This window comes from Odocoileus virginianus, chromosome 15 (assembly GCF_023699985.2).
Source record: "Odocoileus virginianus isolate 20LAN1187 ecotype Illinois chromosome 15, Ovbor_1.2, whole genome shotgun sequence".
NCBI lineage: Eukaryota > Metazoa > Chordata > Mammalia > Artiodactyla > Cervidae > Odocoileus > Odocoileus virginianus.
In genome coordinates, this window is record NC_069688.1 from 43,640,907 (window position 1) to 43,668,570 (window position 27,664).

The following is a 27,664-nucleotide window of genomic DNA, read 5'->3' on the forward strand; positions in this document are numbered from 1 at the left end:
AAATGTCAATGTGGCTACAAAGGCCATGGGTTACAGCAATATGGATCAGGGTCTTGCTCAACTGATCTTGGTAGGATACTCTCACTTAAAAATATGAAACATATGTGGTAAAGAAGATTGAGGACACAAAAATCCCATATAAGAAATATTATAGACTTCCCCAGTGGCTCAGTGGTAAACAATCTGCCTACCGATGTGGAGGACATGGGTTCGACTCTTGGTCTGGGATGATTCCACATGCCACAGAGTAACTAAGCTGCAACTACTGAGTCCCTGTGTTGCAACTACTGAAGTCTGTGAGCTCTAGAGACCATGCTCCAAAATAAGAGAAGTCACTGCAACAAGCTTGTGTGCCATAGCTGAAGCCCAGGAACAGCAATGAAGACCCAGAACAACCAAAATTAAAATTTTAAAAAAGTTTCCAACCATTTAAAAAGGGAAAAAAATCACATTAAACCCAATTCTTAAAATATTTGATGGTGTCTTAAAAAATCATATTATTTTTTAATAGTACTCTTCTGCCTTGGAATAGTTAACTACATTGCTATTTCTCCATGTAAGTAAAAAGAAAAGAAAAAGCCATGAAGTCCTGAATGGACATGTCTTCACTTGAATAAATCCTCTGAAGAGTACAGAGTTGATTTTTAACTCCATTTAAGCTATTTGTTACACAGGTGGTCTGGTCTTCTTCCATTCAGCCTGGTAAAGCCTTGTCAAAGAGAAGGTAAAATTTCCAATCCTAAAATTTCCTTTCAAGGTACAACTCAAACAATATGAAAGCACACATACATAACACATTGCGTGATATTTTTAATTGTAAAATAATGCAATAAAACAATACATACAGGAAAATGCTTGAAAAAAGTATGGTACCTCAAGGATGCAGCTCTAAAAAAATAAGTAAAAGGTAGGGTGCGGGGAGATGAAGATGGCAGAATAGAAAGCTGAGCTCACCTCCATCCCAGGAATGCATCAAAAGCACACACGGAGCAACTCTTTCTGAAAACAAACTGGAGACTGGTAGAAAGGCGATTTTACACCCAAGGCTCTAAAGGAAGATCCACAGAGAGTCACGTAGGAGGGGAAGAGAAGCTGTCATGTCAAGAGCAGGGAACACACAGGGGAGGGGGAAAGTCACAGGCTCGGGGATCCTGGCTAGGGACTGAGGGCTTGAAACACGCGCCCCCCCAGAGCTGGAGTCCAGTGCTGGGAAGGCGAGTCCTCTTACATGACTTAATCAGAGGAGTGTCAGAACTGAGACTCTGCTAGCTAGCGAAGCCTGCTTACTCCCAGGAACAAACGCAGAGGAAGTCGACTGAAACACCCAAGGCTCTAGCTGGTTCTGTGACCACTCCAGTGCATGACTTGGCCCACGCTGGGCACCTGCATCAGCCCCTCTTGCTCTGGCGCAACTGCTTCTAGTAATGTCACCACAGCAGCAACAAGTGAAGTATATTCAAAGTTCAAAATGTCATTCTCCTTAAGAGGAAACACATCTAACTGGAAGAAATGGCTGATTTTAGGATTGGGTTACAGAAAGTACAGATAAGTCTGAAACATCTTGCTGTACCAAAAGCAAGCAAGTGCTCAAGAAAATGGAGAAACACACAGAAGTCAGTAAGATGGGTTCCCACTGGTTAAATCTAGGACAGAAATAGATTATTTGATGCACTGAATTGAAAAAAGCAAAGAACAAACCCATCAATCCATCTTCTTGCATTCTGCCTCATGTCTGGAAATTCTTTTCCAACCCGCGCACAAACCATGACAATAACAACATAATTTTCAAATGATGGAGAAACAAAAGTTCTTCCTTACAGTAAACCCTAACAAACAAATGTGCTGGGAATAAAAGAATTAGAAAAATCATCATTTGGTAATCTTTTAGTAATTCAGGCAAGAAACGCCTAATTGATACCAAAAACACTGTGACAATTTGGTGAAGAATAGGGTATCTATGATATCAAAGTATCTCCCTTGAATTTCTTATTCATTACAAAGGGAAAAATTGGTAGCAGTGGAGAAACATGGTGGATGCTATTTTAACTAATAAAAGTATCATCAATAAGGGGTAAACATACATCATGTGCATCCTAATATAAAACAGAAGACACATCAATTCTGTTTTCCTGTCCAAAATGTATAATCTAAATAAAGAAAAAATGCAGACATCCATACTGAAGGATATTCAACAATCCTGAATATCAATATATCAACAATCCTGAATATCAATAAATAAAAACATCACTGTCATAAAACAGAATGACCAATGAGCTTTCCCAGGTTAAAAGAGATCAAAAAGAACAACTGAATGCAATACAGAATCTTGAATTAGATCATGAATCAGGAAAAATAGTGTTTCAAAAGATATTATTAGGACTACTGGTGACATTAAAAAATGGATTTTTTTATTAAATCATATTACTGGATTATGTTAAATTTCCTGAATTCAATCACTTACTATGGTTATTAAAAATAATATCCTTGTTCTTAGGAGATGCAAGCAAACATTTACATTAAGTGCAACAGAATCAGACTTAGTAAAATAAGTCAGGGAAGTACATGGAAGGAGCAGAGAAATGATTGGGACAAGAGAAAGCAAGCAAACAGTTCTTTGTAAACATGCAGTACATATATTTTGGTAAACAAATATAAACATTACTGTTGGGTACATACAAGGAATAAAATTTGCTGGCCAAAGTTAACTTTGCTTAGTAGAATACTGGCAAAAAGTGTTTTCCAAAGTTACCTCACTTCACTTAATAGGTTTTATTGGCTAATTTAATACTCTTGCATGTGCATGCTCAGTCGCTTGGTTGTGTCCGACACTTTATGACCCCAAGGATTGTAGCCTGCCAGGATCCTCTGTCCCCAGGATTTCTCAGGCAAGAATACTGGAATGGGTTGCAATTTCCTTCTCCAGGGTAACTTCATGACCCAAGGATCAAACCGGTGTCTCCTGCAGCTTCAGAACTGGCAACTGACAAAGTCTGCCTTTTTTTTTTTTTTTTGATTCATAGTCATTTATATATTGTGTATATGAGACCTTCATTTGATCTGTGTATTACAAAAACTGTTGATTGCCTTTTCATTTTTAATGTTTTCTTTTGATGAAAAGCTCTTATAATTTTAATGTAGTATAATTTATCAATTTTCCCTTTACAGTTAATGCTTTTCTGCCCAATGTATGTGTATCCTAAAGTCATGATGATTATTCTCCAATCTCTTATACTTTTCAAATTAAAAGCATTATTTTTTTTTTTACCACTCACATTTATATCTATAACTTGTAATTCTGCATGCAGTATGAGATGGGTTAAGATTTGGTGTTCCACTATCCCATTAAACCAGCTCCATTAACTGAAAAGACCTTTCTCTTCATTGAGCATCAGTGTCCGTTTTTTAAAAAATCAGTTTGTTTCTAGACTCTCTAACTTTGATTGGTTCTTTAGTATATCCTTTGACCAATACTACATTATTTTGATCATCTTTTTAATAGATCATGAATATCTGGTATTTAAGACCACAGTCCATTCTTCAGTGTTGCTTTAGTTAATCTTTGCCTTTACATTTCCATGTTAAATCATAGAATAGCTTAATTTCCACAAATTCTTCCTGAGATTTTCACTGCCAGTACATGATTTTAGAGAAATAACTTCCTTTGATTTTGTTTTCAGATCATCAGTATGGTCCCTAATGGTATATATACTTCCCACTTATGTCTTTATCTTTTTGTTATATAGCTGATATTTTCAATGGCATTACAAAATGACAGTATTTTAAGCTTCATTTTCTAATTGTTGGTTTAGAAAGAATAAAAAGAAAGGTTCATATATATATTTTTTGTTTAATATTGAACTTGTCTGTAGTGACCTTGCTAAATCAACTAGTTTCAACAGTTGGATCTTTTTGGAAATGTCTATGTACAAAATTATGTCATATACAAATGACATGTCTTTCATTCCTAATCCTTATGCCTTTTCTTCATCTTGCTTTACTGAAATGGTTGGTACTTCCAAGATAATGCTAAATAGAAGAGGTGAAAGCAATATTATTGTCAGTTTTCCTATTTCTGGGAGGAAACTTTCAATAATTGACCATTATAGATGACGACCCCTGTACATTTTTCAAGGATAACTTTTTTTAAAAATCAGGTTGAGGAAGATCATTTTTTTCCTAATTTGCTAAGTTTTCTTAAAAATCATAAACAGGGACTGAAGTTGGTCAAGTGTTTCTTATGCTTCCAGAGATGATCATGGAAGAGATTGAAGTTCTCTCTTTTCTTAGCAGCCTGGAAGAGTTCATGTAAAACTGATTATTTTTCTTGAAAAACCTAAAAGCATTACCCAGTAGAAACATACATACATGCCTGAGATTTCTGTGGGAAGGACTTTTTTTAAATTAAGAGATTCAATTTCTTTAATACAAAAATTGTATTTCTTCACAGGGTCAGTTTTAATAAATTATTATCCAAAACATTTTTCCATTTCACCTACATTGTCAGGTTTATTGATGCAAAGTTCTTCACAATACTCTTTTTAAGGCCTGATGGCCCCAGTGATGTCACCATTTAAATTCTTCTTAACAGTGATTTGTCTTTTTCTTAATCTTGCTGGAGGTTCACAATTTTCCTATTCTGAGATTTTGTTTTGTATGCCTGTTCTAAATTTTTTGCTTATATCTTTACTTCTATTTTCATCAGGTTCAATTTGTTGCTGTCTTTCTAGCTGCTTGAGATGGAAGCTTAGAGCCTTTTCTTCAGCTTGACCCTTGATATTCAGCCAGTCAGTCAGTTCAGTCGCTCAGTCGTGTCCGACTCTTTGCAACCCCATGAATCGCAGCACGCCAGGCCTCCCTGTCCATCACAAACTCCCGGAGTTTACTGAAACTCATGTCCATTGAGTCAGTGATGCCATCCAGTCATCTCATCCTCTGTCATCCCCTTCCCCTCCTGCTCCCAATCCCTCCAAGCATCAGGGTCTTTTCCAGTGAGTCAACTCTTTGCATGAGGTGGCCAAAGTATTGGAGTTTCAGCTTCAGCATCAGTCCTTCCAATGAACACCCAGGACTGATCTCCTTTAGGATGGACTGGTTGAATCTCCTTGCAGTCCAAGGGACTCTCAACAGTCTTCTCCAACACCACAGTTCAAAAGCATCAATTTTTCGGCACTCAGCTTTCTTCACAGTCCAACTCTCACATCCATACATGACCACTGGAAAAACCATAGCCTTGACTAGACGGACCTTTGTTGGTAAAGTAATGTCTCTGCTTTTTAATATGCTATCTAGGTTGGTCATAACTTTCCTTCCAAGGAGTAAGTGTCTTTTAATTTCATGGCTGCAGTCACCATCTGCAGTGGTTTTGGAGTCCAAAACAATAAAGTCTGACACTATTTCCACTGTCTCCCCATCTATTTCCCATGAGTGATGGGACCAGATGCCATGATCTTAGTTTTCTGAATGCTGAGCTTTAAGCCAACTTTTTCACTCTCCTTTCACTTTCATCAAGAGGCTTTTTAGTTCTATACCCCAAAATGTATCTCAAGAATTTTCTTTTCACTCAGTCTATAATTTCCAAAGACATCTCATACATAGATTGTGGCTTCAAAAACTACCTATATGACGTTGATTTAAAAATCTTTTTATCTATCAGAACAGAATAATAATCCCCACTTCCCCAGTCTACTTTCTAGTTTCTCATGTTATATTATAATAAGGTTCACAACTAACCTAACTTCCCTGTCTTCTGACTGGTCCTATTCTTTGTAGATTACCCATCCCAATGAATAATGTACCCCATTCCTAAGTTAAAAACCCGACAGCTATCTGTAACTTTTTCTGACATCCACCTAATAACCAGATATTGTTAACCCTAGTTCCTCAGTCTCTTTCAAATCCATGCCTTCTTTCTTATCACCACCACTACTATTCTTATTCAGCACTCATAATTTTTTCTCCTGACTTCTCAACAGGCTTGTTTACTGGTCTCCTTGTCTCTATTTTTTCTCCCTACTAATAATTTTTCACAGATATCTCTTTAAAGCAGAAATTTGATCATGTCATTCTTGTACTCAAATTTTCTTAACTGCTCCTGTGAGATAAATAAATTTCTTGACATTGTACAAAAACAAATTTCTTTACGAAATTAGTCTTACCTTGCTATGCACTCTCCACTAAAAAAAAAAAAAAAAAAAGTGACATAATTTAAAAATAACAAACAACTCTTACATGAGCTTCTCACATGTCAAGTACCTTGTTACATTCCCATTTTCTAAACTGTGGTGTTCCCTCCACTTAAATTCATCCCTCCATCATTATTACTAATTACCCCCCCCCCGCCCCCAGTTTCTAGAACCATTTTTCACATGTAAAAGACAGTAGTATGGTTAATCAAAGACTTCTTAAATAGAAAATAACTTGATTATTCAATAAATACAAATTCAAATTTATATTTATGTATTTAATTTTATTTGGTATATACCACTATGACCTTATTTTAACTGAAATCCAATACAGGATTTTTTTATGATTAGTCAACTCCACAAAGACAATAATACTGCTGTGGAAGACCAAAGGGGGGAAAACTGATATATTTATTTACAGTTCCCTATATTGTAAACATTTAATCTATACACTGTTAGTAACTTTTAATGTGAGCTTTACATAGACAAAGAAACGATGCCCTGCATTTCTATTCATATTCAGCAATAGCATATTAAATAGAATATCAGATTTTCTTTTTCATTAGCATTATGCTTTCTTTAGATATTATCTAAATTTTCAAAAGATCTAAATATATTCAAGTACTATACAACTAAAACTACTTAAGCCAACATATTTGGCTTATAATTTCATTTTTAGAATAATTTAAAGTGCTATAAGCAACCTGGCAATCAACACTTTCTATAAGAACAAAACTACCTTTAAACATTAATTTACAAGATAATATACAATGTTTATCTGGAATAGCTGAAATTTCAGCACAAGGTCACTGTCACATGTATAACAGCAGGATTCTTTTTTTTTTTTGCATAACATGAAGCTTTGAAATTAACTGATGAATTATTGCCATAATGGCTTATTATTGGTTTCCTACAAAAGAGGATAAGAACTACTGATATATTCTTTTTTTTTTTTGAGGTCACTTGACAGTAAGTCTGCATATTCAACAAGTCTACTGAGTTACAATATTCTACTATAATCACTGCCCTTTTGTAACAGCAAATGCTAATGGTAATAACACATACCACTCAAAAAAAAAAATCACAAGTTTTTTTTTTCCTTTTGAATAGGAAGCTATATTTTGGGAGTTGGTGTGCAACAAGGCTAAAACAACAAAACTATAAAACAGTTTACCTGACACAATATGTTGACGAAATATGCGTCTGTTTCATAGTTTTTTAGTTATGATAATGCCCTGCTAAGCTACAAATATGTAAGTAGATATTTTCTTGCTTGATATATTAAGTCCACTAGAATCATCAAGTTCTCATTCTCCTTTGTCATTTTATAACTCTTCATCAGACAATTCAATGATGAAAGCATAAGCCCAAACCTGAAGACCATGTGCATTGTGGTCTATTACAATCAGAATTCTCCTCAAATTTCATTTTTATTAAAATGAAATTGAGAATACAGGCAAAATTAATAAAGAGAATGCAGTAGTGTGAATTAAAACTAGAACTCAGTGATCTATGAAGTACATGTTGTTTTGGCATGTGTTTTTTTCCTTTCTAAAAGTAACTAGGTTAAGCATGTCCAATAGTCATTTGTGCCAACCTCATAGATAATGGCAGTATCATGTATTCATTCCCTCGATATCTCAAGTTAGACTACTGTAGTAAAACAATCAATGTGGTTTAAAAAATAAAAAACCAAAATAGGTTCAACAAAAGAGCACCATCCTATTAGGAGACTGAGAAAACATGGATTATAGAGGAGGTGGTCACTATGATTAAAATGCTACCAAAATTTTGACAAAACCTAGGCTGTTAAGTTCCATGGACCCATGCCATGATATAAACCTAAAAACGTCCGGGACAGAAACATGATTTTAAAAATAAATTCCAAAATTATAGCTATAATAAATGGTGATATGAACTAATTTTAAAACACAAGCTACATGTTACATTGTATTGCTTCTTGAACTTTCCAAACAATGCTTGTTTGTCCATGTCAGGTTTGGGCCATTATCCTGCTAAGACAGAGACCATTATATTCATTCAAAAGCCCAGATTTCAATGTCTTGGATAAAGAAATCTTCCTTCTTAGAAAGTGTATGATTCCCAAATGTTTTACAAGAATGGCTTCTTCCATGGTAGAGATCTCCATCAAGCCACAGGGCAAATTCTCCCCTGTAATATATAGAAGAGAACAGTTCCAACAAGAGTCTTTTAATACTTATGCCCTAAGTTATAAAAGAATAATTGCAGAGGCTGTAAAATATTAATTTAATGAGACATTTCAATAGCCAACAACTCTAAACTCATTCTTTTTTCCAAGCCATTCTCTACTCCTTTCCACACTGGCACAAAACAACTTTGTTGTTGTTGTTGTTCATATCCCATTATAAAATCACTGAACATACAGAGCAAGGAATATAATGAACCCTATAAAATTAATTTCACAAAGAATTAGCTTTTGAAGCAGGCACTACTCTGTTATTCTTTGTCTGGTATTATACATTTCTCTCTGCTGTTTGATTTTAACATATTTAATATGAGTTTCTCAGAGACATGAAAACTCCCTATCATCTAAAATAAAAAGTGTGGTTAGTGTCAAGGGTTCAATCTCCAATTCACAGCTGAGGAAACTGTAGACTTGAGTTGTTCAAGGTCCCACACATAATGTGTACTGAAGCTGAGAATTTGAATCAGGTCTGATTCTAAATCCTAAATTCAGTCTATTACATGATTTTGATTTCTTTGGGGCTCCTGTTTGAAATTCTGGAATATCAAGTCCCTTCCTCCCATTTCCTGAGACCGTACTCTCCTTCTTCAAAGACTGTAAACTTGTTCTAATTTGTTATCAAATGACCTAATTTTTTATCAGCTTGCTGGAATCATGGTGTATCATCAAAACCAAGTTCCAGCAGACATCTAATGACACTGTGTATGTTACTCTGAAAGACTGAAGGCATGCTTAACAGTTTGAAATTATAAGCCACTTGCTTGTGAGGCTTTCCTAGAGAGCTAACTGAATCACATTAAAACTACCATTTGGAGGAGGGCTGACTGACTGCCCCTCCCCACCAAAAAAGATTTAACTGGAACATATGAACACCATACGCTGATTTCAATAACTAAAAATAACATTGTTTTTAGTTACCCAGTTATGTCCTTCAGAGAAGGCTATAATAACCATGCTTAAATTTTAATCACTGAAATCATGTCTTCCAAATACCTATCTACAGAGAAGTTGTTAAGAGAATTTGTTAGAATCGGGATGATGCATATTCAGGCTAATAAGATTCTGTAAGCTGAATGAATTATTATTATTACATATATCCTCAAATGCAGGAAATAAGTAACACATAAATTTGGGAATTATTTAGCATGTATTATGTCTTATTTTGAAGGACACAGAGAAGTAACAAATGAAGGAGGTCACATCTGCCAAGGGCCAGTTAAGAAGTCTGGGCTAGGAGGCAGTAGAGCCATGGATCTCCAACCACCACGCAGACCATATGAAGCTGGAATACCAGAATAAGAAATCGAAGTTCCCTGCAGTGCTTGCTATGCTAAAAGAATCAAATCAAACTGCTGATTACTCAAACTGCTAAAAACAAAATAAATAAGAAAACAAGCCCTGAAAACTGTAAGGGGGTGGGATCACTAAAATTTTTAACAGGTAAACAGACTTCTATTGTCTAAAATATCAATCCAAATAGTCTCCATGGTAGAATAATATGAAAAATTTTAGACCTTTTTTAAAAACAAGAAATTGAAAAAAAGAATTTATCACCATAATTTTTTGAAAATTTGAGAAGCTCGAAGGGATTAGTATATTTCTCTTTCAAATATCAAGGAGTCACTGTACTCTACAAGATGGGTTTTAATTGAAAGGGAATCAACTAAACAGTATTCTGAGATGAATAAACAAATATTCTATCAAGGGTTTCATATATTACACTTAAGTACTTTCTTGCAAATATATACTTTCTTAGTCATAATATAAAAATTAGTCATAATATATAAATCAGGATTCTAATGTCAAAACTTTTCAAAGATAGCTGATTTAAAAATAACACAAATGAATTCTTAAAAGTTTCTTTTAAAATCTCATAGTCAAATTTTCAAGAGACTTACCCTCCACCACCAAAAGCTAGTGAATCCATGTCTCCTTTGATAAAAAACATATTATCTCCTGTCCACTTAAAGACCTACAAAAATGAAAAAAAAAAACAACTTTAAATATGTAGATGAAAATGATTACTACAGTTAGTTCTCCTGAATTCCAAATAGTTAATAAAGCCTAGACAGACAGCAAGAAGACTAACAAGAACAGAAAAAGTTTGGGCCGAAAGGGTGGTGGCTTTTGCTTTCAGTGTTTGTAAGACTAAGTTTGAAAGCATGAGTTCAACTGCAACATAATTTAAATACACAAATCTTGCTATTTCTTCATATATGCAAATTTTTCTGACTACACAGGTATCAAGAATTCAATGGTTAATGAGAAATGTTAAAGAAAGTAAATCAGCTAAAAACTGAGTAGATGCTATTTTTAACATCGAATTTAAGTGAAGTAAAAGTCGCTCAGTTGTGTCCAACTCTTTGCAACCCCATGGATTATACAGTCCATGGAATTCTCCAGGCCAGAATACTGGGGTGGGTAGCTGTTCCCTCTTGCAGGGACATCAAATATAAATGTGTATTAATTTGATAATATTTTAATATTTTGGTATATGGTTAAGGTCTTTTCTTTGGGTTTGAATTGGTCTATCATTATTCTCATAAAAATGGGTAACATGCTTATGACTTCCAGTTACAATTTCTTTAAAGAGCAATGAATATAAAAACATTTGAGAAATTCCAGGGTAAAAACTTCCAGATGTTGGGTTTCCCTGGTGGTCCAGTGGTTAAGAATCCTCCTGCCAATGCAGGAGACATGGGTTCAATCCTTAATCCAGAAAGATCCCACATGCTGCCAGGCAAGTAAGCCCATGTGCCACAACTACTGAAGCCCACAGGCCCTGGAGCCTGTACTCTGCAACAACAGAAGCCACCACAATGAGAAGCCCACAACTAGAGAGTGGCCCCTACTCTCCATAACCAGAGAAAGTCCATGTGCAGCAACAAAGACCCAGAGCAGCCAAAAAAACAAACAAAAAAAAAACAACTTCTAGTAATATTCTTAAATATTTTCAATCTTTCATGGAAGTTCTACCTAAACTTAATATTAATCCAATATCAATTTGTAGCACCTCATCTTTACAAACAATTTCCAAAGTATTCATTATAGTTCTCAATAAACTAACACTTTTTCATAGGTACATAACATTTGTTTAATTGCACTGTTAGTTAACAGGTAGAAACAGTATCACAAATAGGACTGAAAACAAGCACAACTGAAACTTCCAAAATCTGTTAACAACGAGAAGCTTCCAGGAGCTGCAGGTGTCAGTTGCTATGTCTCCTGGAAGGAATGAAAAGCACTGGCTACTCTGGTGAGCCACGTAAACCCAAGCTCGTTGAGAGAGTTCTCCTCGTGCTACCAAATGATATTCTGTTCGTGACTCCCTAGTGGCTCAGACGGTAAAGAATCCGCCTGCAATGCGGGAGCCCTGGGTTCGAACCCTGGGTTGGGAAGATCCCCTGGAGGAGGGAAAGGCTACCCGTTCCAGCATTCTGGCCTGGAGACCATGGACTGTATAGTCCATGGGGTCACAAAGAGTTGGACACAGCTAACACTTTCACTTTCTATAAGCTGTGCTTAGTCACTCAGTAGCTTCCAACTCTTTGCGTACACATGGACTGCAGCTTGTCAGGCTCCTCCGTCCATGGGGATTCTCCAGGTTAGAAGACTGGAATGGGTTGCCCTGCCCTCCTCCAGGGGATCTTCCCAACCCAGGGATCGAACCCAGGTCTCCTGCACTGCAGGCAGATTCTTTACTGCCTGAGCCACCAGGCAGGCATGAACAAAATAGAATTTGGTAACACAATAAAAACTCTCCTAACAAACTTGGGTTTAAGTGGCTCACCAGATTAACCAGAAGCTGTTCCTAAAGACAACTCTTTGTTTTTTTAAGCAACTGTGTTGGTTCCTATTTTCAAGATTAAAATTTTATCTCCCAGGAACTGTCTGACCAGACTGAATCAGACCGTACTAGAGCACTAAGACTACACTCGATGCTTCAGAGTAGCACATTCACTAAAATTTATGTACATTTAAAAATTTTAAATCTTATTGGCATTAGAATGTATCTACTTTAGTCAAATCACAATAAAGAAAAATCAGGTAATCACTTTTGATTTAAACCCAAGTGATTTATTTTTTAAGTTTTCAAGACTGACTTAAGTTATTAAGCTTATTTAGTAAGTAAAGGTTTCTAGAAATTTTACAATGACAATTTATAAACAAAACAGTAATTATAATGTAATTACTTCTTACTGGGCCCACAATGTGTGCCTGGTACCACATCAAGTGTTATACATATATGATTCTCTTTTAATTTTCAAACAACCCTGTTACATTTTATGATCCCATTCTAACCACAGCAAAGTTGAAGGTGAAAATGGGAAGGGGAAAAAAAAAGTGCTACGTTAACAGTAAAAGGCAGAAACTGAGAGTCAAATCCAAGTATGCAAAACTCCAGACTGAATGTTCTGTTCATGATGCCATCTCTTCACAAACTGGAATAACTGTCCTTACCTCAAATTCTGGACAGAATGTAAAAACAAAGGTCTCTCCAGTACCATAAAAGCCATCACTCACTTTAAATGGCTCAGATGCTAATGCACCGAAAACCTAAAGATTAAAAAAAGGCATGTTCAATGACACAACTATCAATTTGTTTCTGTAAGCATTAGCCCATTATATATGTTTAAGTAAAATACAAAACAAAACAAAAAAAAAGGAAATATACTGTAGTTTTATCTATCTGTACTTAAACAGACAAGCATGATCAGTTGTTAAACAACTCACATTATTGGCAGGTATAAACATATCAGTTTCTCAGTGGGAAAATGCTAGATTTTTCCTAGTTTTGAAATCTAGAAAGATGTTCATTATAACAATTAAAAAAGACAATCTAAAAAAGTGGTAGACACATTTCAGGATGACAATGTACATATAATAAAGACAACAGCTGTTGTGGTACTATAGCACTTAAGAAAGCAAAAACCCTCCAGCATAGGTAAACATTCTACCACTAAAAAGGAATGCTAGTTTTTTCTTTATCATACAGTAAATTCCATGAGGACAGAATTTGGGTCTGAATTGTTCAGTACTATAATGCCTTGGCCTTACACAGTACAAGACACATAATGAATAAGAGGCCTGGACAAGTCATTTCAATCTCTAGGTCTAAGGTTTCAGATCATGAAATGGGAGTGTAGAGTCTGACTGATGATCTCTATAGTCATTATATCCCCGATATTCTATTTTCATACTCTTAATTTTTAAATAGATTTTATTGTAAGCTATGTGTATGTGTATAAATATATATATGTATAAAATATAATTATATAGCTCACTACAGAATTAGCACAAAGCAAAGTCCCATTTAACCTTCATTCATATTAAGAAACAGGACATTACCAGCACTCTGGAAACTCTCTTTGTGCCTCCTCCCCAAAGGAAGTTACCAGGTCTGACGACACCAAAGATTTGTTCTGTCCATTAATGAAACTACTGTTTCAGGGATAACCAATGTTTTTCTTGCTTATCTGTGACTTTGTCCTTGGTCTCATCCTCACAGTTATCTTTAACTTTCAAAACTTTCTCCACACTTCAAGGCTGTCAATTTTCACCATTTCCCTGAACCTCACTCTTATCTCCTCCAGACAGAAATGAACAATATAAACATCTCTTTTACTTTTTATAGGTTCTCACTATACTAGGCATATTTTGCTTGGCATTAGAGATACTCCCATACTTTAATATTTTTTTTTCTACCAGACTGTAACTCTTTGAAGGTAGGAACTCTTTAATTATTCATGCTCATATCTATCCCTCTGCAGAACTCAGCATTGCCTTGCATATCAAGAGCACTCAATAATTACCAAATAAACTTAGTAAAATATACTAATGTTTTTTATCAAAAGAATATGAGAAAATTCCTGCTACTTCCATCTCTTAAAAGGTAAGGTGTCTATGTTATTACTTTTCATACCTGCCCATCACTGTCTTTAATCACCATCAGCACTGGAGTGTCTAAACCTGTCATTGTTCGATAAAGGGTCTTCAAGCTTGTGCCATGCTTCCCAGTACCATAAACAAGAGTCCATGGATAGCCAATTGTTCTTGGTGGAAGATGCTTGGTAAGCTTTGAAAAATAAATTGTTAACACATACTTGATAGCTTCTTATTGTCAATCTGCAGAAGACTAATGCCAAGTGGAATTAAATGATACTTTATAACATGTGAGCTATAAAAGTAACAGTAGAAATTATTTATCATTATGAAAGATACAGAGATGCTTGAAGAATATCTGTACATTTCTTGATATGAAATATTAATTGTTCATTAGACAAAGAAAGACTTATACCAAACAATACATACATTAGAGGCAAGAAACATGAATCCCTTATTGTTTGCATCCTCTGTATCAAATTAACAAAAATATCAGATGAACTGTTACCTAGATTATTAACACCTCTCAAATCTAGAGTAAGACTCTCAGAATTAGAAATCAAGCTTCAATATGTTACAGCTATATGGCTCTGAACATTTATTCAACCTCTCTAAACCCAAGTTTCTTCATTTACAAAATGCGACAATAAAAGCATCTAACTCCTACAGGGGCTGAAACAACTAAATTAGATAACCTATATAAAGCAGGTAACTGGTACGCAGTAAGAAATTAAATACTGGCTATTATACTGTCTCACCTAAATTACTATTGCCATTTATTTTAACGTCTGGTTACCCAAATCTCCTAATATCTTCCATTACATTAATTGCTATAATTTGTTTACTTTTTCTTCATTGAAGAGTAAGAATAGGAGCAATAGCCCTGCTTCTTCAGTTTTTAAATCAACTAAAAAGAAGCTATTTACACTCATGGGCACATACTCAGAAATGTACATAAGTAGGTATATCATACCTTTTCAATTTGATCTGGCAGTAAGAGATCACTGGGATCACTTAGGTTTGGTCGAAAAGATTCAGATTCCAGGTCTGCTTTCACTGGAGTAATATGCTTGGAATTTATGTCTTCCCTCGTAGTAATCTAAAGAAGCAAATAGAAGCAATATATTAATGTAAAACCGCAACAAACCTTTAAAATGTTTAGCCTTTTGAGAGATATCAAATCTTATACCTTGAAAAAGGTGGCTAAAGCTTTAATTTAGGATTGTAGAAGGCAAAAGATGCTCCATCTAATAACAATGGCATGTCTAATGTAGAAAGAGATTTCTGCTAAAGTAGACATTTTCCTCATCCACTACATGAATAAGGACAGGTATTGAAAGATAAACCCTATATTTCTGTGTAAAAACAGTAAATTGCATGCAAACTATACTTCTTCTGTTGAAGGGCAAAAGTGAGCAAGCTAGCCTGCTTTTTTCTCTGTGCTACTTAAAGAGATTATTTTTATGAGATTATTTTATTCATGGTAAACAAAATTTGCCAAAAATAATTAAGAAAACCTCCTGGGTGCCAAAATTTTAATTAAAAAATAGTACAATAAAAAGTATAATGCTTCACTGGTGTGCATGTATATGTGAATTTATATGCTTTGAAAAGGTTACTTTTTTTTAAATGCCTTTAAAATTTTTACTTTCTAAACACAATTTTTTTTTTAATCTAATTGAACCAAACAATACATCTAAAAGTTAACTTGTTCACAAACCTATTTTCTAAATTAGAACAATTTGATGCACTGAAAAGAATGTATATGTTTGTTTGATGAAAATGATCTCACTGATATTCTTAAAATGATAAAAATGTTCATTAAATAAGAATGAATTCTTTTAGAATGTATTATGTTGGCACTTTTTCATGTTAATTTAATCTATAAAATGCAATAATATTAGAAAGTAAAATATATGAAAACATAAGTATTACTGATGAAACTTTTAAATCGGAAAACAGAATTCTATTGGAGCAGATAACTAAAATGCAGCAATTTTCGGCGACTGTGATTCCACACAGGAATGAAATCTTGCTAAATTATTTTGTTCCTTTAACAGATTTCTTACCAAACCTTAACAACATACATTTTCAACCAATACATGTTCTAGAACTGTATTGTTTTTTGATGAGAACTATATTAATTCTTTCACATCATCATGTTTTACCCTTATTTTGATAATGTGAAAGGTTAAAAAAAAAAAAATCCGAGGCAGTATGAGAAGCATTAAAAGATAAAAATTCAGGAAAGCATATCTCATTAAGAAAAGGAAAACACACAATAATACACAAAATTGAAAAATGAGTTCAAATACATAGTTATTTCTGAAAAATCACACAGATTATTTCACATATTTTTAAATAATTTATCTAGTTCTAGTGCCTAATCGGTACTACTCCAAAATATTTCTAATACCAACCAGGAAAACTTCAAGGACAAAAACAATTCATCTCATTAAAATATTTGATGTAAAGTTGATACAAGTGAAATAGCCTTAAAGAGAACCTTGCTATCCATTAAATTTTTAAACATTTCCCCATAGTACCACATCTTCCAGATTCCGTTTAGTAAACATTCAATCTCAAACTCAAGACATTCTTCCAATGTTAAATGAAAACTCCTCACCAGTCTAAGAAACACAGTACTGAGAACAGTTATAAAATAACAGAAAATTCCTCTGAATATTTTTAATAAATGAAAAGATGCCAGAAAAGATAGCCCTACAGCTCTTCAAGGCAATACTGTACTCTTATTAATACAAAAAGGAATTTTCTGATGGGGCATTTTAGTGCTGCAGTCAAAACAAATCTTTCAAAAAAGAGATTTGCTCTGATGAAAGACACTAAAAATAGGAAGTATTCCATCTCTGAAGGGATTTAAACTACTGAAGGGGGCACCTGGAGACGTCTGCAGAGTGTGCGCAGTTCTTCAGTATTTAGAGCATCGATCCTGCGGTGATACTCAGCCACTGACACTACCTGAATATGGAGACAGGAAGACAATAATTCCACTGACAGTTGAGAAAAACAGCCCAAATAAAATAAAACAAAAACTGGAGAAGTTTAAGTGGGAAAGAGAATTGTAATTAGGATTTCTTTTCCCACTCCATGCTGAAAATCCAAGAGATTTATATATTAATCTACAGTGAAATACACATGAATATATTTAACTTATTAACTACCACATCCAACTAACTACTACTAGTACACAATGTAAAAGGTTTATTTTATGGATTGTTTCATGTAGACAAAATTTGACTGAGTAAGTAGAATCACAGTCCTTTATAAAAAAAATGCTATATGAAATATAACAAGTTTGCTAACATCAAAGATAACATCTAAAATCTCTGTTGCAGTTTATAAAAAAAATGGTAGTTTCAACTCTCCCAATCAGTTTAACTCAAACATGACATCCTAATGGTAATGTTGGAAAAATTTCTGCTAGGCAAAGGTAGCATACACCCAAGCTATACAGTCTGTATCATAATATAGAAGTCGAAGAGCAAGAAAAAGATACGAAGCACATGTTAAAACCTAAGACAATAAGAAAAATAAGCTCCAGAAACAGAAAATTAGATTTTTAAAAGCATATCTAATTGTATTCTCAGGCATGTCTACTTCAGTCTTTCTAAATAACCCTGAACTGAAAGTTTTTGCCTCTCCTCTACAGTACTGCTTTAGAGTTGGTACTGTAGCAGCTATCTGCGACTAAAACTTAATGACTTTCCTACATTCTAAATTACCAAGGGAAATTCTGTATCTTCTATAGTTGCCTAGACAAGTCTGTTGCACACTGCTGAATCTGAAAGCCATGTATGACAGATAAACATTATTATAAAAAGCCCACGAAAACAGACAAGTTTCCTCAGACTGACACAACAGCTACAGCTTTTTCAGATCATGACATAATTCCCAAAACAGTAACCATAATACAGTGAACTCTGGTTGTGCTATAGTATTTGCTGAATACTCCTGAGCTATGACAAATTCCTCTTGTGATCAAACAGTTATGTGCAGAGGTTCTGGCCACAAAATGCAGTTAAATTAATTGACCCACAAGAGTTTAGACTTCTAAACTAGGTTGTTAAAAAGTTTCTTGTTCCAGCCAACTAAAATGAATCAGTTACCTCTATAAAGAGCTAGGTAAACTTGGTGAAAGCAATGAGAGACATGAGAATTAAAAAAATGGAAAAGAAACTGAACAAATTTTCTCATTCTGGCCATTATTAGATTGACTTTCACAAAGCAAAGAACACATGCAATATGATAACTATCTCTCTACTTACAAAGAAACCCAAAGTGGTTATGATCTCAACCTCTGGGGAATTGGATGGAACTAGGTTTCCCTCCTTCTTTATCTATTTTCTCAATGGGAACAATAAGACAAAGGAAATAATAAGAGTATATAAAAGAATGAAAGCAATAAGAGTACATACCAAATAGGGTTTCTGTGTAAATAAAAAGAAGAAATAAAATGCGCAAAAGGACTGAATATAGTGCCCACCACAGAGTAAACAGGGATTAACATTACTTTTACTTGATGATTTTCCATCAATTACCTAAAGACTAGAGGATAATGCTGAAGAGTATCCATATTTATGTTTGGTTTTTATTTTTGATATTAAAACATTTCAGTTTTCAGAGCTCAACTATTTTATATACAGATCTTCCCGACCCAGGAATTGAACTGAGATATCCTGCACCGCAAGCAGATTCTTCACCGAGTTATCAGTGAAGCCCAGTTTCCCTACTCTGAAATTTAAATTTAAAAATATTAAAGATTGATCAATTAAGAACAACAGTATTTTCAATAAATATGAAACAAAAATTAGGTACTAAAAGTAAAAACCTAAAAATCACAGCTTCCTTTTCTAAGGCACAAAAAGAACTTTCTACAAAATATTTAAAGATCAGTTATATTTTTCTTCTGTTTTCCTATGGCATTCAGCCTACAAGAGTTTTCTATACAAGAATTTTCAAATTATATGACTTAACTATTCCTTTCCATCCTTTCTATTCTTCCACTCAGCACTTATCTTACACTTAAAGCTCTTTTACCATATAAAACACACTTTCTGGAGGAAAGTAAAGTTGAATTTGCTCACAAAGGGATCAGTTATAATCTATGTACCAACATCACCTAGAACAGGAACTGACAGTGAGGGAACCATAAATTGCCATTATAAGCTTATTATATCTGGTAATGTCATAGTTTCTTTAACGTCACAAATCTACTTTTCTAATATTTTTTTAAACTATATTCCTTTCTGGGACTTACAAACTCACCACGTCCTTACCCTGAAATATTTATTCATGCTGTGATGAATGGAGATATACAACATTGTCAAAAGTGCAGGTAAACTAATAAAGAAGAAAGATTTGAAATCAAATGACTATGATCTCAGATGGCCTTGGCTTGAAGTAGGATTTCGGGTTCCCTGGCCAGAGACTGAAGCCAGGTTGTGGTAGGGATAACGCAGAATCCTAGCCACTGGACCACCAGGCACAGTGGCCAGTGACAAGGCCTTTGACTCATCGGCTCTATACAAATGAATTCCCACAGAGAGACAACATGTAGTGAAACAAGTACAGTGTTTAATAGGAGGTAAAAAGGGTATGTTACGAATAGACTCACATCAGTGAACTCAGAGAGCACATCTCACGTTCATGGTAGTTTAAACAGTCATAAGGGACATTCTCTTCTGGGCTTCCTTTGGCCAATCACCATGTGTTGCCTGATTCTAAAACTGTATCTGGCTTACCCCAGGGACCTTCCATGCGTGTTCACACATTTCTTAGACAAGATGGAGTCTCGCAAAGAGGCCTATAGGGAGACTGACATCACCTACTATGGTGATGATGATCACCCTCCCTTTTGACCTTCGAGGAACCTTTCTGCGCATGTGTGGTCAGGAAGGTCTCTGACTTTGAGAATGAGAAATATATGGTTTATTAGCTTTATTCTGGGCAAGGCTCAGATTCTCCTTCTTCTTGCTATTGTCTTCATCTTGGAGTATCTTCCCATAAAGAGCAAACACCAGCTGCACAGTGTTAGGCCCATCTATCTCCACTGGCAACTAGAGAAGTATACTTCCCCCTATCAAAATGAATAAAGAGATACAGATTCCTAGTATATATGGTGGATCTGAAATTAGTCTCAAATTAACTTTTAATCCCTTAGTAAATCATAAACCATGTACAGAAAGTATTATTTTATCCAAAAAATTAAACCTAAGTAGAAAATGGACAGATTGCTACAAAATGTCCTACATCATACTCCCAAGTATTAAAGTACACAGTTGAGGAAATCAAGACCTTCTAACTAAAAGTGTATTAGCTGTCTGGCTAGAAAGTCATTTCTTAAGGTGCAAAGTGGTTTGGATATACTACTAAATCCCATATGCAGAAACTACCCTCTGCAGAATTCAGTGCTACTCTCCAGTCTTTGCAGTTTTTGACAAAGGAATCTCACAAACTGTTTGCCTAAGCATTTACTTTCAACAAATTACAAACATAGAGGCAGAGTGAAATCCACCCATCTCTGTTACAGTGAGACACACAACTAAGAACAGACGCTGAAGAAAGGGGAAATGTAGAGCTGCTGTGAATGTCATGAGGAAGAACACGTTTCCCAGGAAGAGCAGCGCTTTGGTCCAACAGTCCTCCTGGGCTTCCCCGGTGGCTCAGACAGTCAAGACCCCGCCTGCAGTGTGGGGGACCTGGGTTCGATCCCTGGGTCGGGAAGACCCCCTGGAGGAGGGAATGGCAACCCATTCTAGTATTCTTGCCTGGAGAATTCCATGGAGTGGGGAGCCTGGCAAGCTACACTCCATGGGGTCACAGAGACTTGGACACAAGTGAGTGTCTTTCGCTTCGCCTCAACAGTCCTCTTTCTTGGATTTCCCCTTAGGATTATACTGTAAACAAACTTCCTTTCCCCCAACTGCCTTGCAAACTAATAGAGATATCTGTGAATGTGGAATTTTCATTTCTCATTTACTCCTTACTTTTATTCCTTAGTAAAGGGAGATGACGTAGAAAGAAAAATGTTACTTAACAATGCCATTTACATTTACTTTGATATCCAAAAATATTTTTGAAAAGGAGGGAATTAAAGTTGAGCTGTTTTAGCTAACAAAAAAGGGCATACAATAGCATCCTGAAACTACCTAAAACTCTGTTCTACATTTCATAATATATGAGATATTCTTTATTACAAAATTAGACCTGGGTTATGTTAAAACTTGGCTCCTTTTTGCTTTAAATTATTACTGTTTTCAATAGTTGTAATTTAAATCTTTAGTTAGGCTAATTAATAAAATAAGAGAACATACAAATAAATTATATCATAAATGAAGGGAGGTCACCACTATTGATAATAATGGAATATTATAAACAACTCTATACTTAAAACCTAGATGAAACGGACCAATTCATTGAAAGACACAAACCACTAAATTCATACAAGAAGAAACAGATCCTCTGGAGTAGCTCTATATCTATTAAATAATTAATAATTAATAGTCTTGCAAAACATAAATTACCATACCTAGTTCTAGCCAACTAAAATGAATTAGCTACCAGTAAACATTAAGGTAACTCTATCAAAAGTTATGCAAACTTGTTGAAAGCCATGACAGACAAGATAATAGAAAAAAGGAAAAATTAACAGATTTTTCGTTCTGGCCAATATAATGATACTGATGTCTGCAAAGGAAAAATGCAAACCCTATCACAGCTGATTTTGTACTTACAAAGAAACCCAAAGTGGTATGATCTATAGCTTTGCAGCACCTTCAGTGAATCTAGACAGATTCACTACTGAATTCAATCAAACCTTTCAGGAATAAATTATAGCAATTCTCTACAATCTCTTCCAAAAAATAAAAGCAGAGAAAATACTTCCCAACTCATTTTATGAAGGCAGCATTATCCTAATAAAAAGTAAAGACATACTAAGAAAGACAAATTACAGATCACTATCTCTGATGAACACACATGCAAAAATCCCTCAACAAATGAATCTAATAACATATAAAAAAAGATTTATATGCAGTGACCGAGTGGGATTTAATTCCAGGTATGTAAGGGATAGGGGTTTCCCAGGTGGTACCAGTGGTAAAGTACCTGCCTACCAATGCAGAAGGCTTAAGAGTCATGGGTTCAATCCCTGGGTTGGGAAGATCCCATGGAGGAGGACATGGCAACCCACTCCAGTATTCTTGCCTGGAGAATCCCATAGACAGAGGAGCCTGGTGGGCTATGGTCCAGAGGGTTGCAAAGAGTCAGACATGACTGAAGTGACCTAGCACAGCACACATGCAAGGGATAAACAAGATATTTCAATATATGAAAATCAACTGATATATTCCATTACACATAAATAGATGCAGAAAAAGCATTAGTCAAAATCTCACACTCATTATAAAAACTCTCAGCAACCGAGAAATAGAGAGTAACCCCTGAAACTTGATTAAGAACATCTAATAAGAAAAATCCTACAATTAAAATACTTTTCAATTTTTATTCAATATTCTAGGAAGACCTAGCTAACATAGTAAAACAAGAAAAGGAAATAAAAGGTATACAGGTGGGAAGAATGGAATTAAACTCTAAGCACACGACATGATTATCTATAAAGAAAATTCTAAAAAAATCAACAAAAACCAATGGAATTAATAAGCAATTGTAGCAGGTTAGCTGGATATAAGGTTAATACACAAAAGTAAGCTGCTTCTCTATATATCAGCAATGAGTAACGGGAATCTGAAATGTAAAATAATACTATTTATTTTAGTACAGAAAAAATATTAGTTCTTCCCAACTTGGTTTATAGACAACACAATTCCAATAAAAATCCTACTGAGTCACTCTGTGGATATAGGCAACTGACTATTTAAGGTTTATGTAGAAAGATCCCAACGCCAACACAATAATGAAGGAAAAGAAGAATACTGAAGGACTGACACTACTCAACTTCAAGACTTACTATAATCAAGACTGGATATTGGTAAAAGAACAGATCAATGGAATGGAAGATACAGACCCTAGATATAGACAAGTACAGTCAACTGATTTTTGACAAAGACGCAAAGATAACACAATGAAGAATGGTCTTTACCAAAGAGTGCTGGAATGACTGGACATCCACTTGCAAAAAAGTTAAACTGGACAAAGTCTTCATACTTTTTCACAAAACTTAACTGAAAACGAATCTTAAACCCAAATGTAAAATGCAAAACTATAAAATAACTAGAAGATAACACAGAAAAATATCTAAGTACCTTTGGGTTTGAAGATGACTTTTTAGACATAACACCAAAAGCAAGCTGGATTTCATTATAACTAAAAACAACTGGTTTGTGACAGACACTGTTCAGAGAAATAAAAAATAATCCACAGACTGGGAGAAAATCTCTGCAAGATTTATATCTGATAAATGTTATCCAAAATATTTGAAGAACTCTCAAAAATAACAAGAAAAAAAAAATGAACTAAACACCTGAGCAGACAAACAAGACTATGAAAAGATGCACTATGTTATATGTCATCTGGGAAATGCACATTAAAGAAACAATGGTATACTACTATATACATCTTCAGGATGAAAGCATTGATAACATTAAATGCTGGTGATGATGTGGAGCAGTAGGAACCCTCATTTACTGTTGGTAAAGGAAAAAAATAGTACAGTTGCTTTGGAAAAGCATTTGGCAGTTTCTTACAAAACTAAAAATACACTTATTACATAATCAGCAATCACACTCCCTGGTATTTACCTAAATAAGCTGAAAATTTATGTCCACATAATATCTGCACACAAATGTTTATAGCAATCTTTTCTTTAAGTGTCAAAACTTGGAAGTGACCAAAATGTCCTTCAGTAGGTGAATAGATTAACAAACTATGGTATGTTAAGACAATGGAATATTAAAGTGAAAGTCACTCAGTCATGTCCGACTCTTTGCGATACCATGGCCCATATAGTCCATGGAATTCTCTAGGCCAGAATACTGGAGTGGGTAGCCTTTCCCTTCTCTAAGGGTTCTTTCCAACCCAGGGATAGAACCCAGGTCTCCCACACTGCAGGCTGATTCTTTACCAGCTGATCCACCAGGGAAGCCCAATATTAAAAGTCAGCACTAAAAAGAAATGAGCTATCAAGCCATGAAAAGACAGGGAGGAGCCTTAAATTCATCTTACTAACTGAAAGAAGCTAATACCAAGAGGCTACATATGGTATGATTCCAACTACATGATACTCTGGAAAAGGCGAAACTATAGAAAGAGTAAAAACATCAATGGTTCCCTCGTCTTCAGGCGGAGCAAAGGAGAAATGAACAGACAAGAGCACAGGGCATTTTGAAGGCAATGAAAACTACACTGTATTGTCCTATAATGGCAGATACAAATCATTCCATAGAATGTGTAACACAAAGAATGAACCCCAAAGCGAACTACAGACTTTGAGTAATAATGTATAATAATATTAGCTTATACAATACAACATGTACCATGTTAATACAAGATGTAAATAATAGGGGTACTGTGTTTGGAGAGAAAGGGGGTATATGGGAACTCTCCGTATTTTTCATTCAAGTTTTCTATAAACTTTTGACAGCTCCAAAAAAAAAAAATCTAATAATTAAAGAAAAGCAGGGAAATGGTAACAAAATTCAGGGAGGTAGCTACCAATCTGGAGGTGACATGAGATGAGAAAGAGAAAGAAGACACAGGATACTCTTTCATTGGTAACTTCTAGTTCTTAAGTTGGATAGTGAGTGAGTGAGTGGGATCAGAGAGACTCATTTTATCATTAGGTCTCACAACTTATATACTAATAAATATGCTTTTCAACTACTAAAGTCAAATAAAGAAAAATATTCTACACTGAATGTATCTGTATATGTCCTTTTTTCAATTATGTTGTAACCTGAGAGCAGGTGGTTTATACAGTAAGGCATATATAAACACTTGATAAACTTCCCATGAATATGTACTATAGGTAGGAAACACAGTATAGCAGAAAGCATCCTGGGCTTAGCTGTAAAACTCCTGTTGTAATTTTGATTCTGTTTAACAGTCATTCCTACATATGCCTAAGGGATCGGTTCCAGAAACTGTCACTGAAACCAAAATTGATGGATGCTCAGGTCCCTTACAGAAAATAACAAAGTATTTGCATATATCTACGCACACCTCTCTCATATACTTTAAATCAACTATATATTACCTGTGCTGTGCTATGCTATGTCGCTTCAGTCATTTCCGACTTGTTGCGACCCCATGGACTGTAGCCCGCCAGGCTCTTCTCTCCAAGGGTTCTCCAGGCAAGAAAACTGCAGTGGATTGCCATTTCCTTCTCCAGTGTATTACTTACAATACCTAATACAACGTAAATGCTATGTAAATAGTTGTAAATGCAATATAAATGCAATGGAAATAGTTGCCAGCATGTGGCAAATTCAAGTTTTGCTTTTTGGAACTTTCTGGAATTTTTTCCTAAATACTGCTGATCTGTGGTTGGCTGAATCTGCAAATGCATAACCATAGAAGGCAGAAGTGGCAGATAAGGAAGGCTGACTATATTAGTTGGGTGAACTTGATCAATCAAACTTAATCTATTTCTGGTTTTTCTAATGAAAATGATAATCATACTTTAGGCACTTTATGAGGAATAAATAGCAGTATGTATAAGGTATATATAAAGTAGAAACTGATACAATAAATGTACAAAATGAATGTTAACCCCCTTCTCCTAGTTATATTCTGACAATTTTGAGAGCAAGGATAGCAAAGAATTTGAGGGCACAGCCTAGAGTCAGAACAGAATGGCTGGATTCAAACCATAGCGCTGACTTCTGGTTGCAATATGACTATCATATGTCTCTGTTTCATAAAATGAAGGTGAAAGTAAAAATATTCAGCAGTTTGAGGATTAAATTTAAAAAAACTCACGGTAAGTGTATAGTGTTAGTATAAATAATTTTTTTTATCAGTATTACAATCATTATCTTCAGCTAAGGTCACTGGAAACAGCTTTACATTTAAACTGATTTTTCTTAAAATTCTAGCTGTGAGCTAATTTCTACACAGATGTAAATAATTCATCATGTGTTTTCAAACATAAAAGTCTAAAATATAAAAAAATAAATTCATCTTGTCATATATGAGGGCCTAGGAAACAATAAAAAAAGGGAAATATGACAAAATCTAGTGAAGAATTCGGAGAAGGCAATGGCACCCCACTCCAGTACTCTGGCCTGGAAAATCCCATGGACGGAGGAGCCTGGTAGGCTGCGGTCCATGGGGTCGCTAAGAGTCGGACATGACTGAGTGACTTCACTTTCACTTTTCACTTTCACGCACTGGAGAAGGAAATGGCAACCCACTCCAGTGTTCTTGCCTGGAGAATCCCAGGGACGGGGGAGCCTGGTGGGCTGCCGTCTATGGGATCACACAGAGTCAGACACGACTGAAGTGACTTAGCAGTGAAGAACTGATAGAGAAAAGTGATGTTTAATATTTTAAATATTAAACAAATATAAAAAATATTTAATATTTTGTGACTTTAATGTGATTAAGCTTACACCCTTATAAAATGAGCTTATAAATCTTCATGTCAATTACAACTTATTGACAAACAGAAAAAAGGCAGAGTATATGGGTATATCAAATATATACACAGCTTTAAGTAAATTATTAAATTTATGTTATACATCAGAATAAACTATGCAACAGCCATTAAAAATAAGACAGCAAGATGGCTGAGTAGAAAGATGCTGAGCACACAAGCACAGCAAAATCAGAATTATTCACTGAACAACTATCAGTGAGGCCGACTGGAACCTACCAGGAAAGATCTTTAACAACTGAAGATATAATGAAGATGGGCAGGAAGGGTGCAGTCATGGTACAGTCCAGACCATACCTTTGGTATGGCGAACCAGAAACAGAAGGCTAACTATAACTGCAGAGTGAGAGTGAGTGAGTGAGTGAAGTCGCTCACTCGTGTCCGACTCTTTGCGACCCCATGGACTATAGTCCACCAGGCTCCTCCATCCATGGAATTTTCTAGGCAAGCGTACTGGAGTGGGTTGCCATTTCCTTCTCCAGGGGATCTTCCTGACCCAGGGATTGAACCTGTGTCTCCCGCATCGCAGGTAGACGCTTTACCGTCTGAGCCACCAGGGAATTCTCTCCAAAGGAGTCTGAATCCCACACAAGGTTCCCAAACCTGGCCGTCCTCTGCTAGAAAAAACGAGCCCCCAGAATGTTTAACTTTGAAGGCCAGTGGGGTGTCCTTTCAGGAGACCCAGAGAGTTGCAGGAAAAAGAAGACTTCAGTCTTAAAAGAGCACACATACTCTGGA

At 35.3% G+C, this 27,664-nt stretch overlaps 1 protein-coding gene across 12 annotated transcripts in view; it reads right to left on the reverse strand.

Moving 5' to 3' along the window:
* Positions 1-7,122: 7,122 nt before the first annotated feature.
* OXR1 (oxidation resistance 1) overlaps positions 7,123-27,664 on the reverse strand; it is a 485,242-nt gene continuing 464,700 nt past the window's right edge. For 9 of the 12 annotated variants that reach the window (XM_020879420.2, XM_070477248.1, XM_020879443.2 and 6 more), the window contains 6 exons: positions 17,191-17,271; positions 15,266-15,391; positions 14,333-14,485; positions 12,871-12,966; positions 10,308-10,381; positions 7,123-8,354 (listed from right to left, as the gene is read on the reverse strand). In XM_020879420.2, the coding sequence (XP_020735079.2) occupies positions 8,219-8,354; positions 10,308-10,381; positions 12,871-12,966; positions 14,333-14,485; positions 15,266-15,391; positions 17,191-17,271 (666 nt within the window). In that variant the 3' untranslated portion in view covers positions 7,123-8,218. The remainder of the gene's footprint in view (positions 8,355-10,307; positions 10,382-12,870; positions 12,967-14,332; positions 14,486-15,265; positions 15,392-17,190; positions 17,272-27,664) is intronic. The other 3 variants (XM_020879426.2, XM_020879428.2, XM_020879488.2) reach the window with 1 other exon arrangement.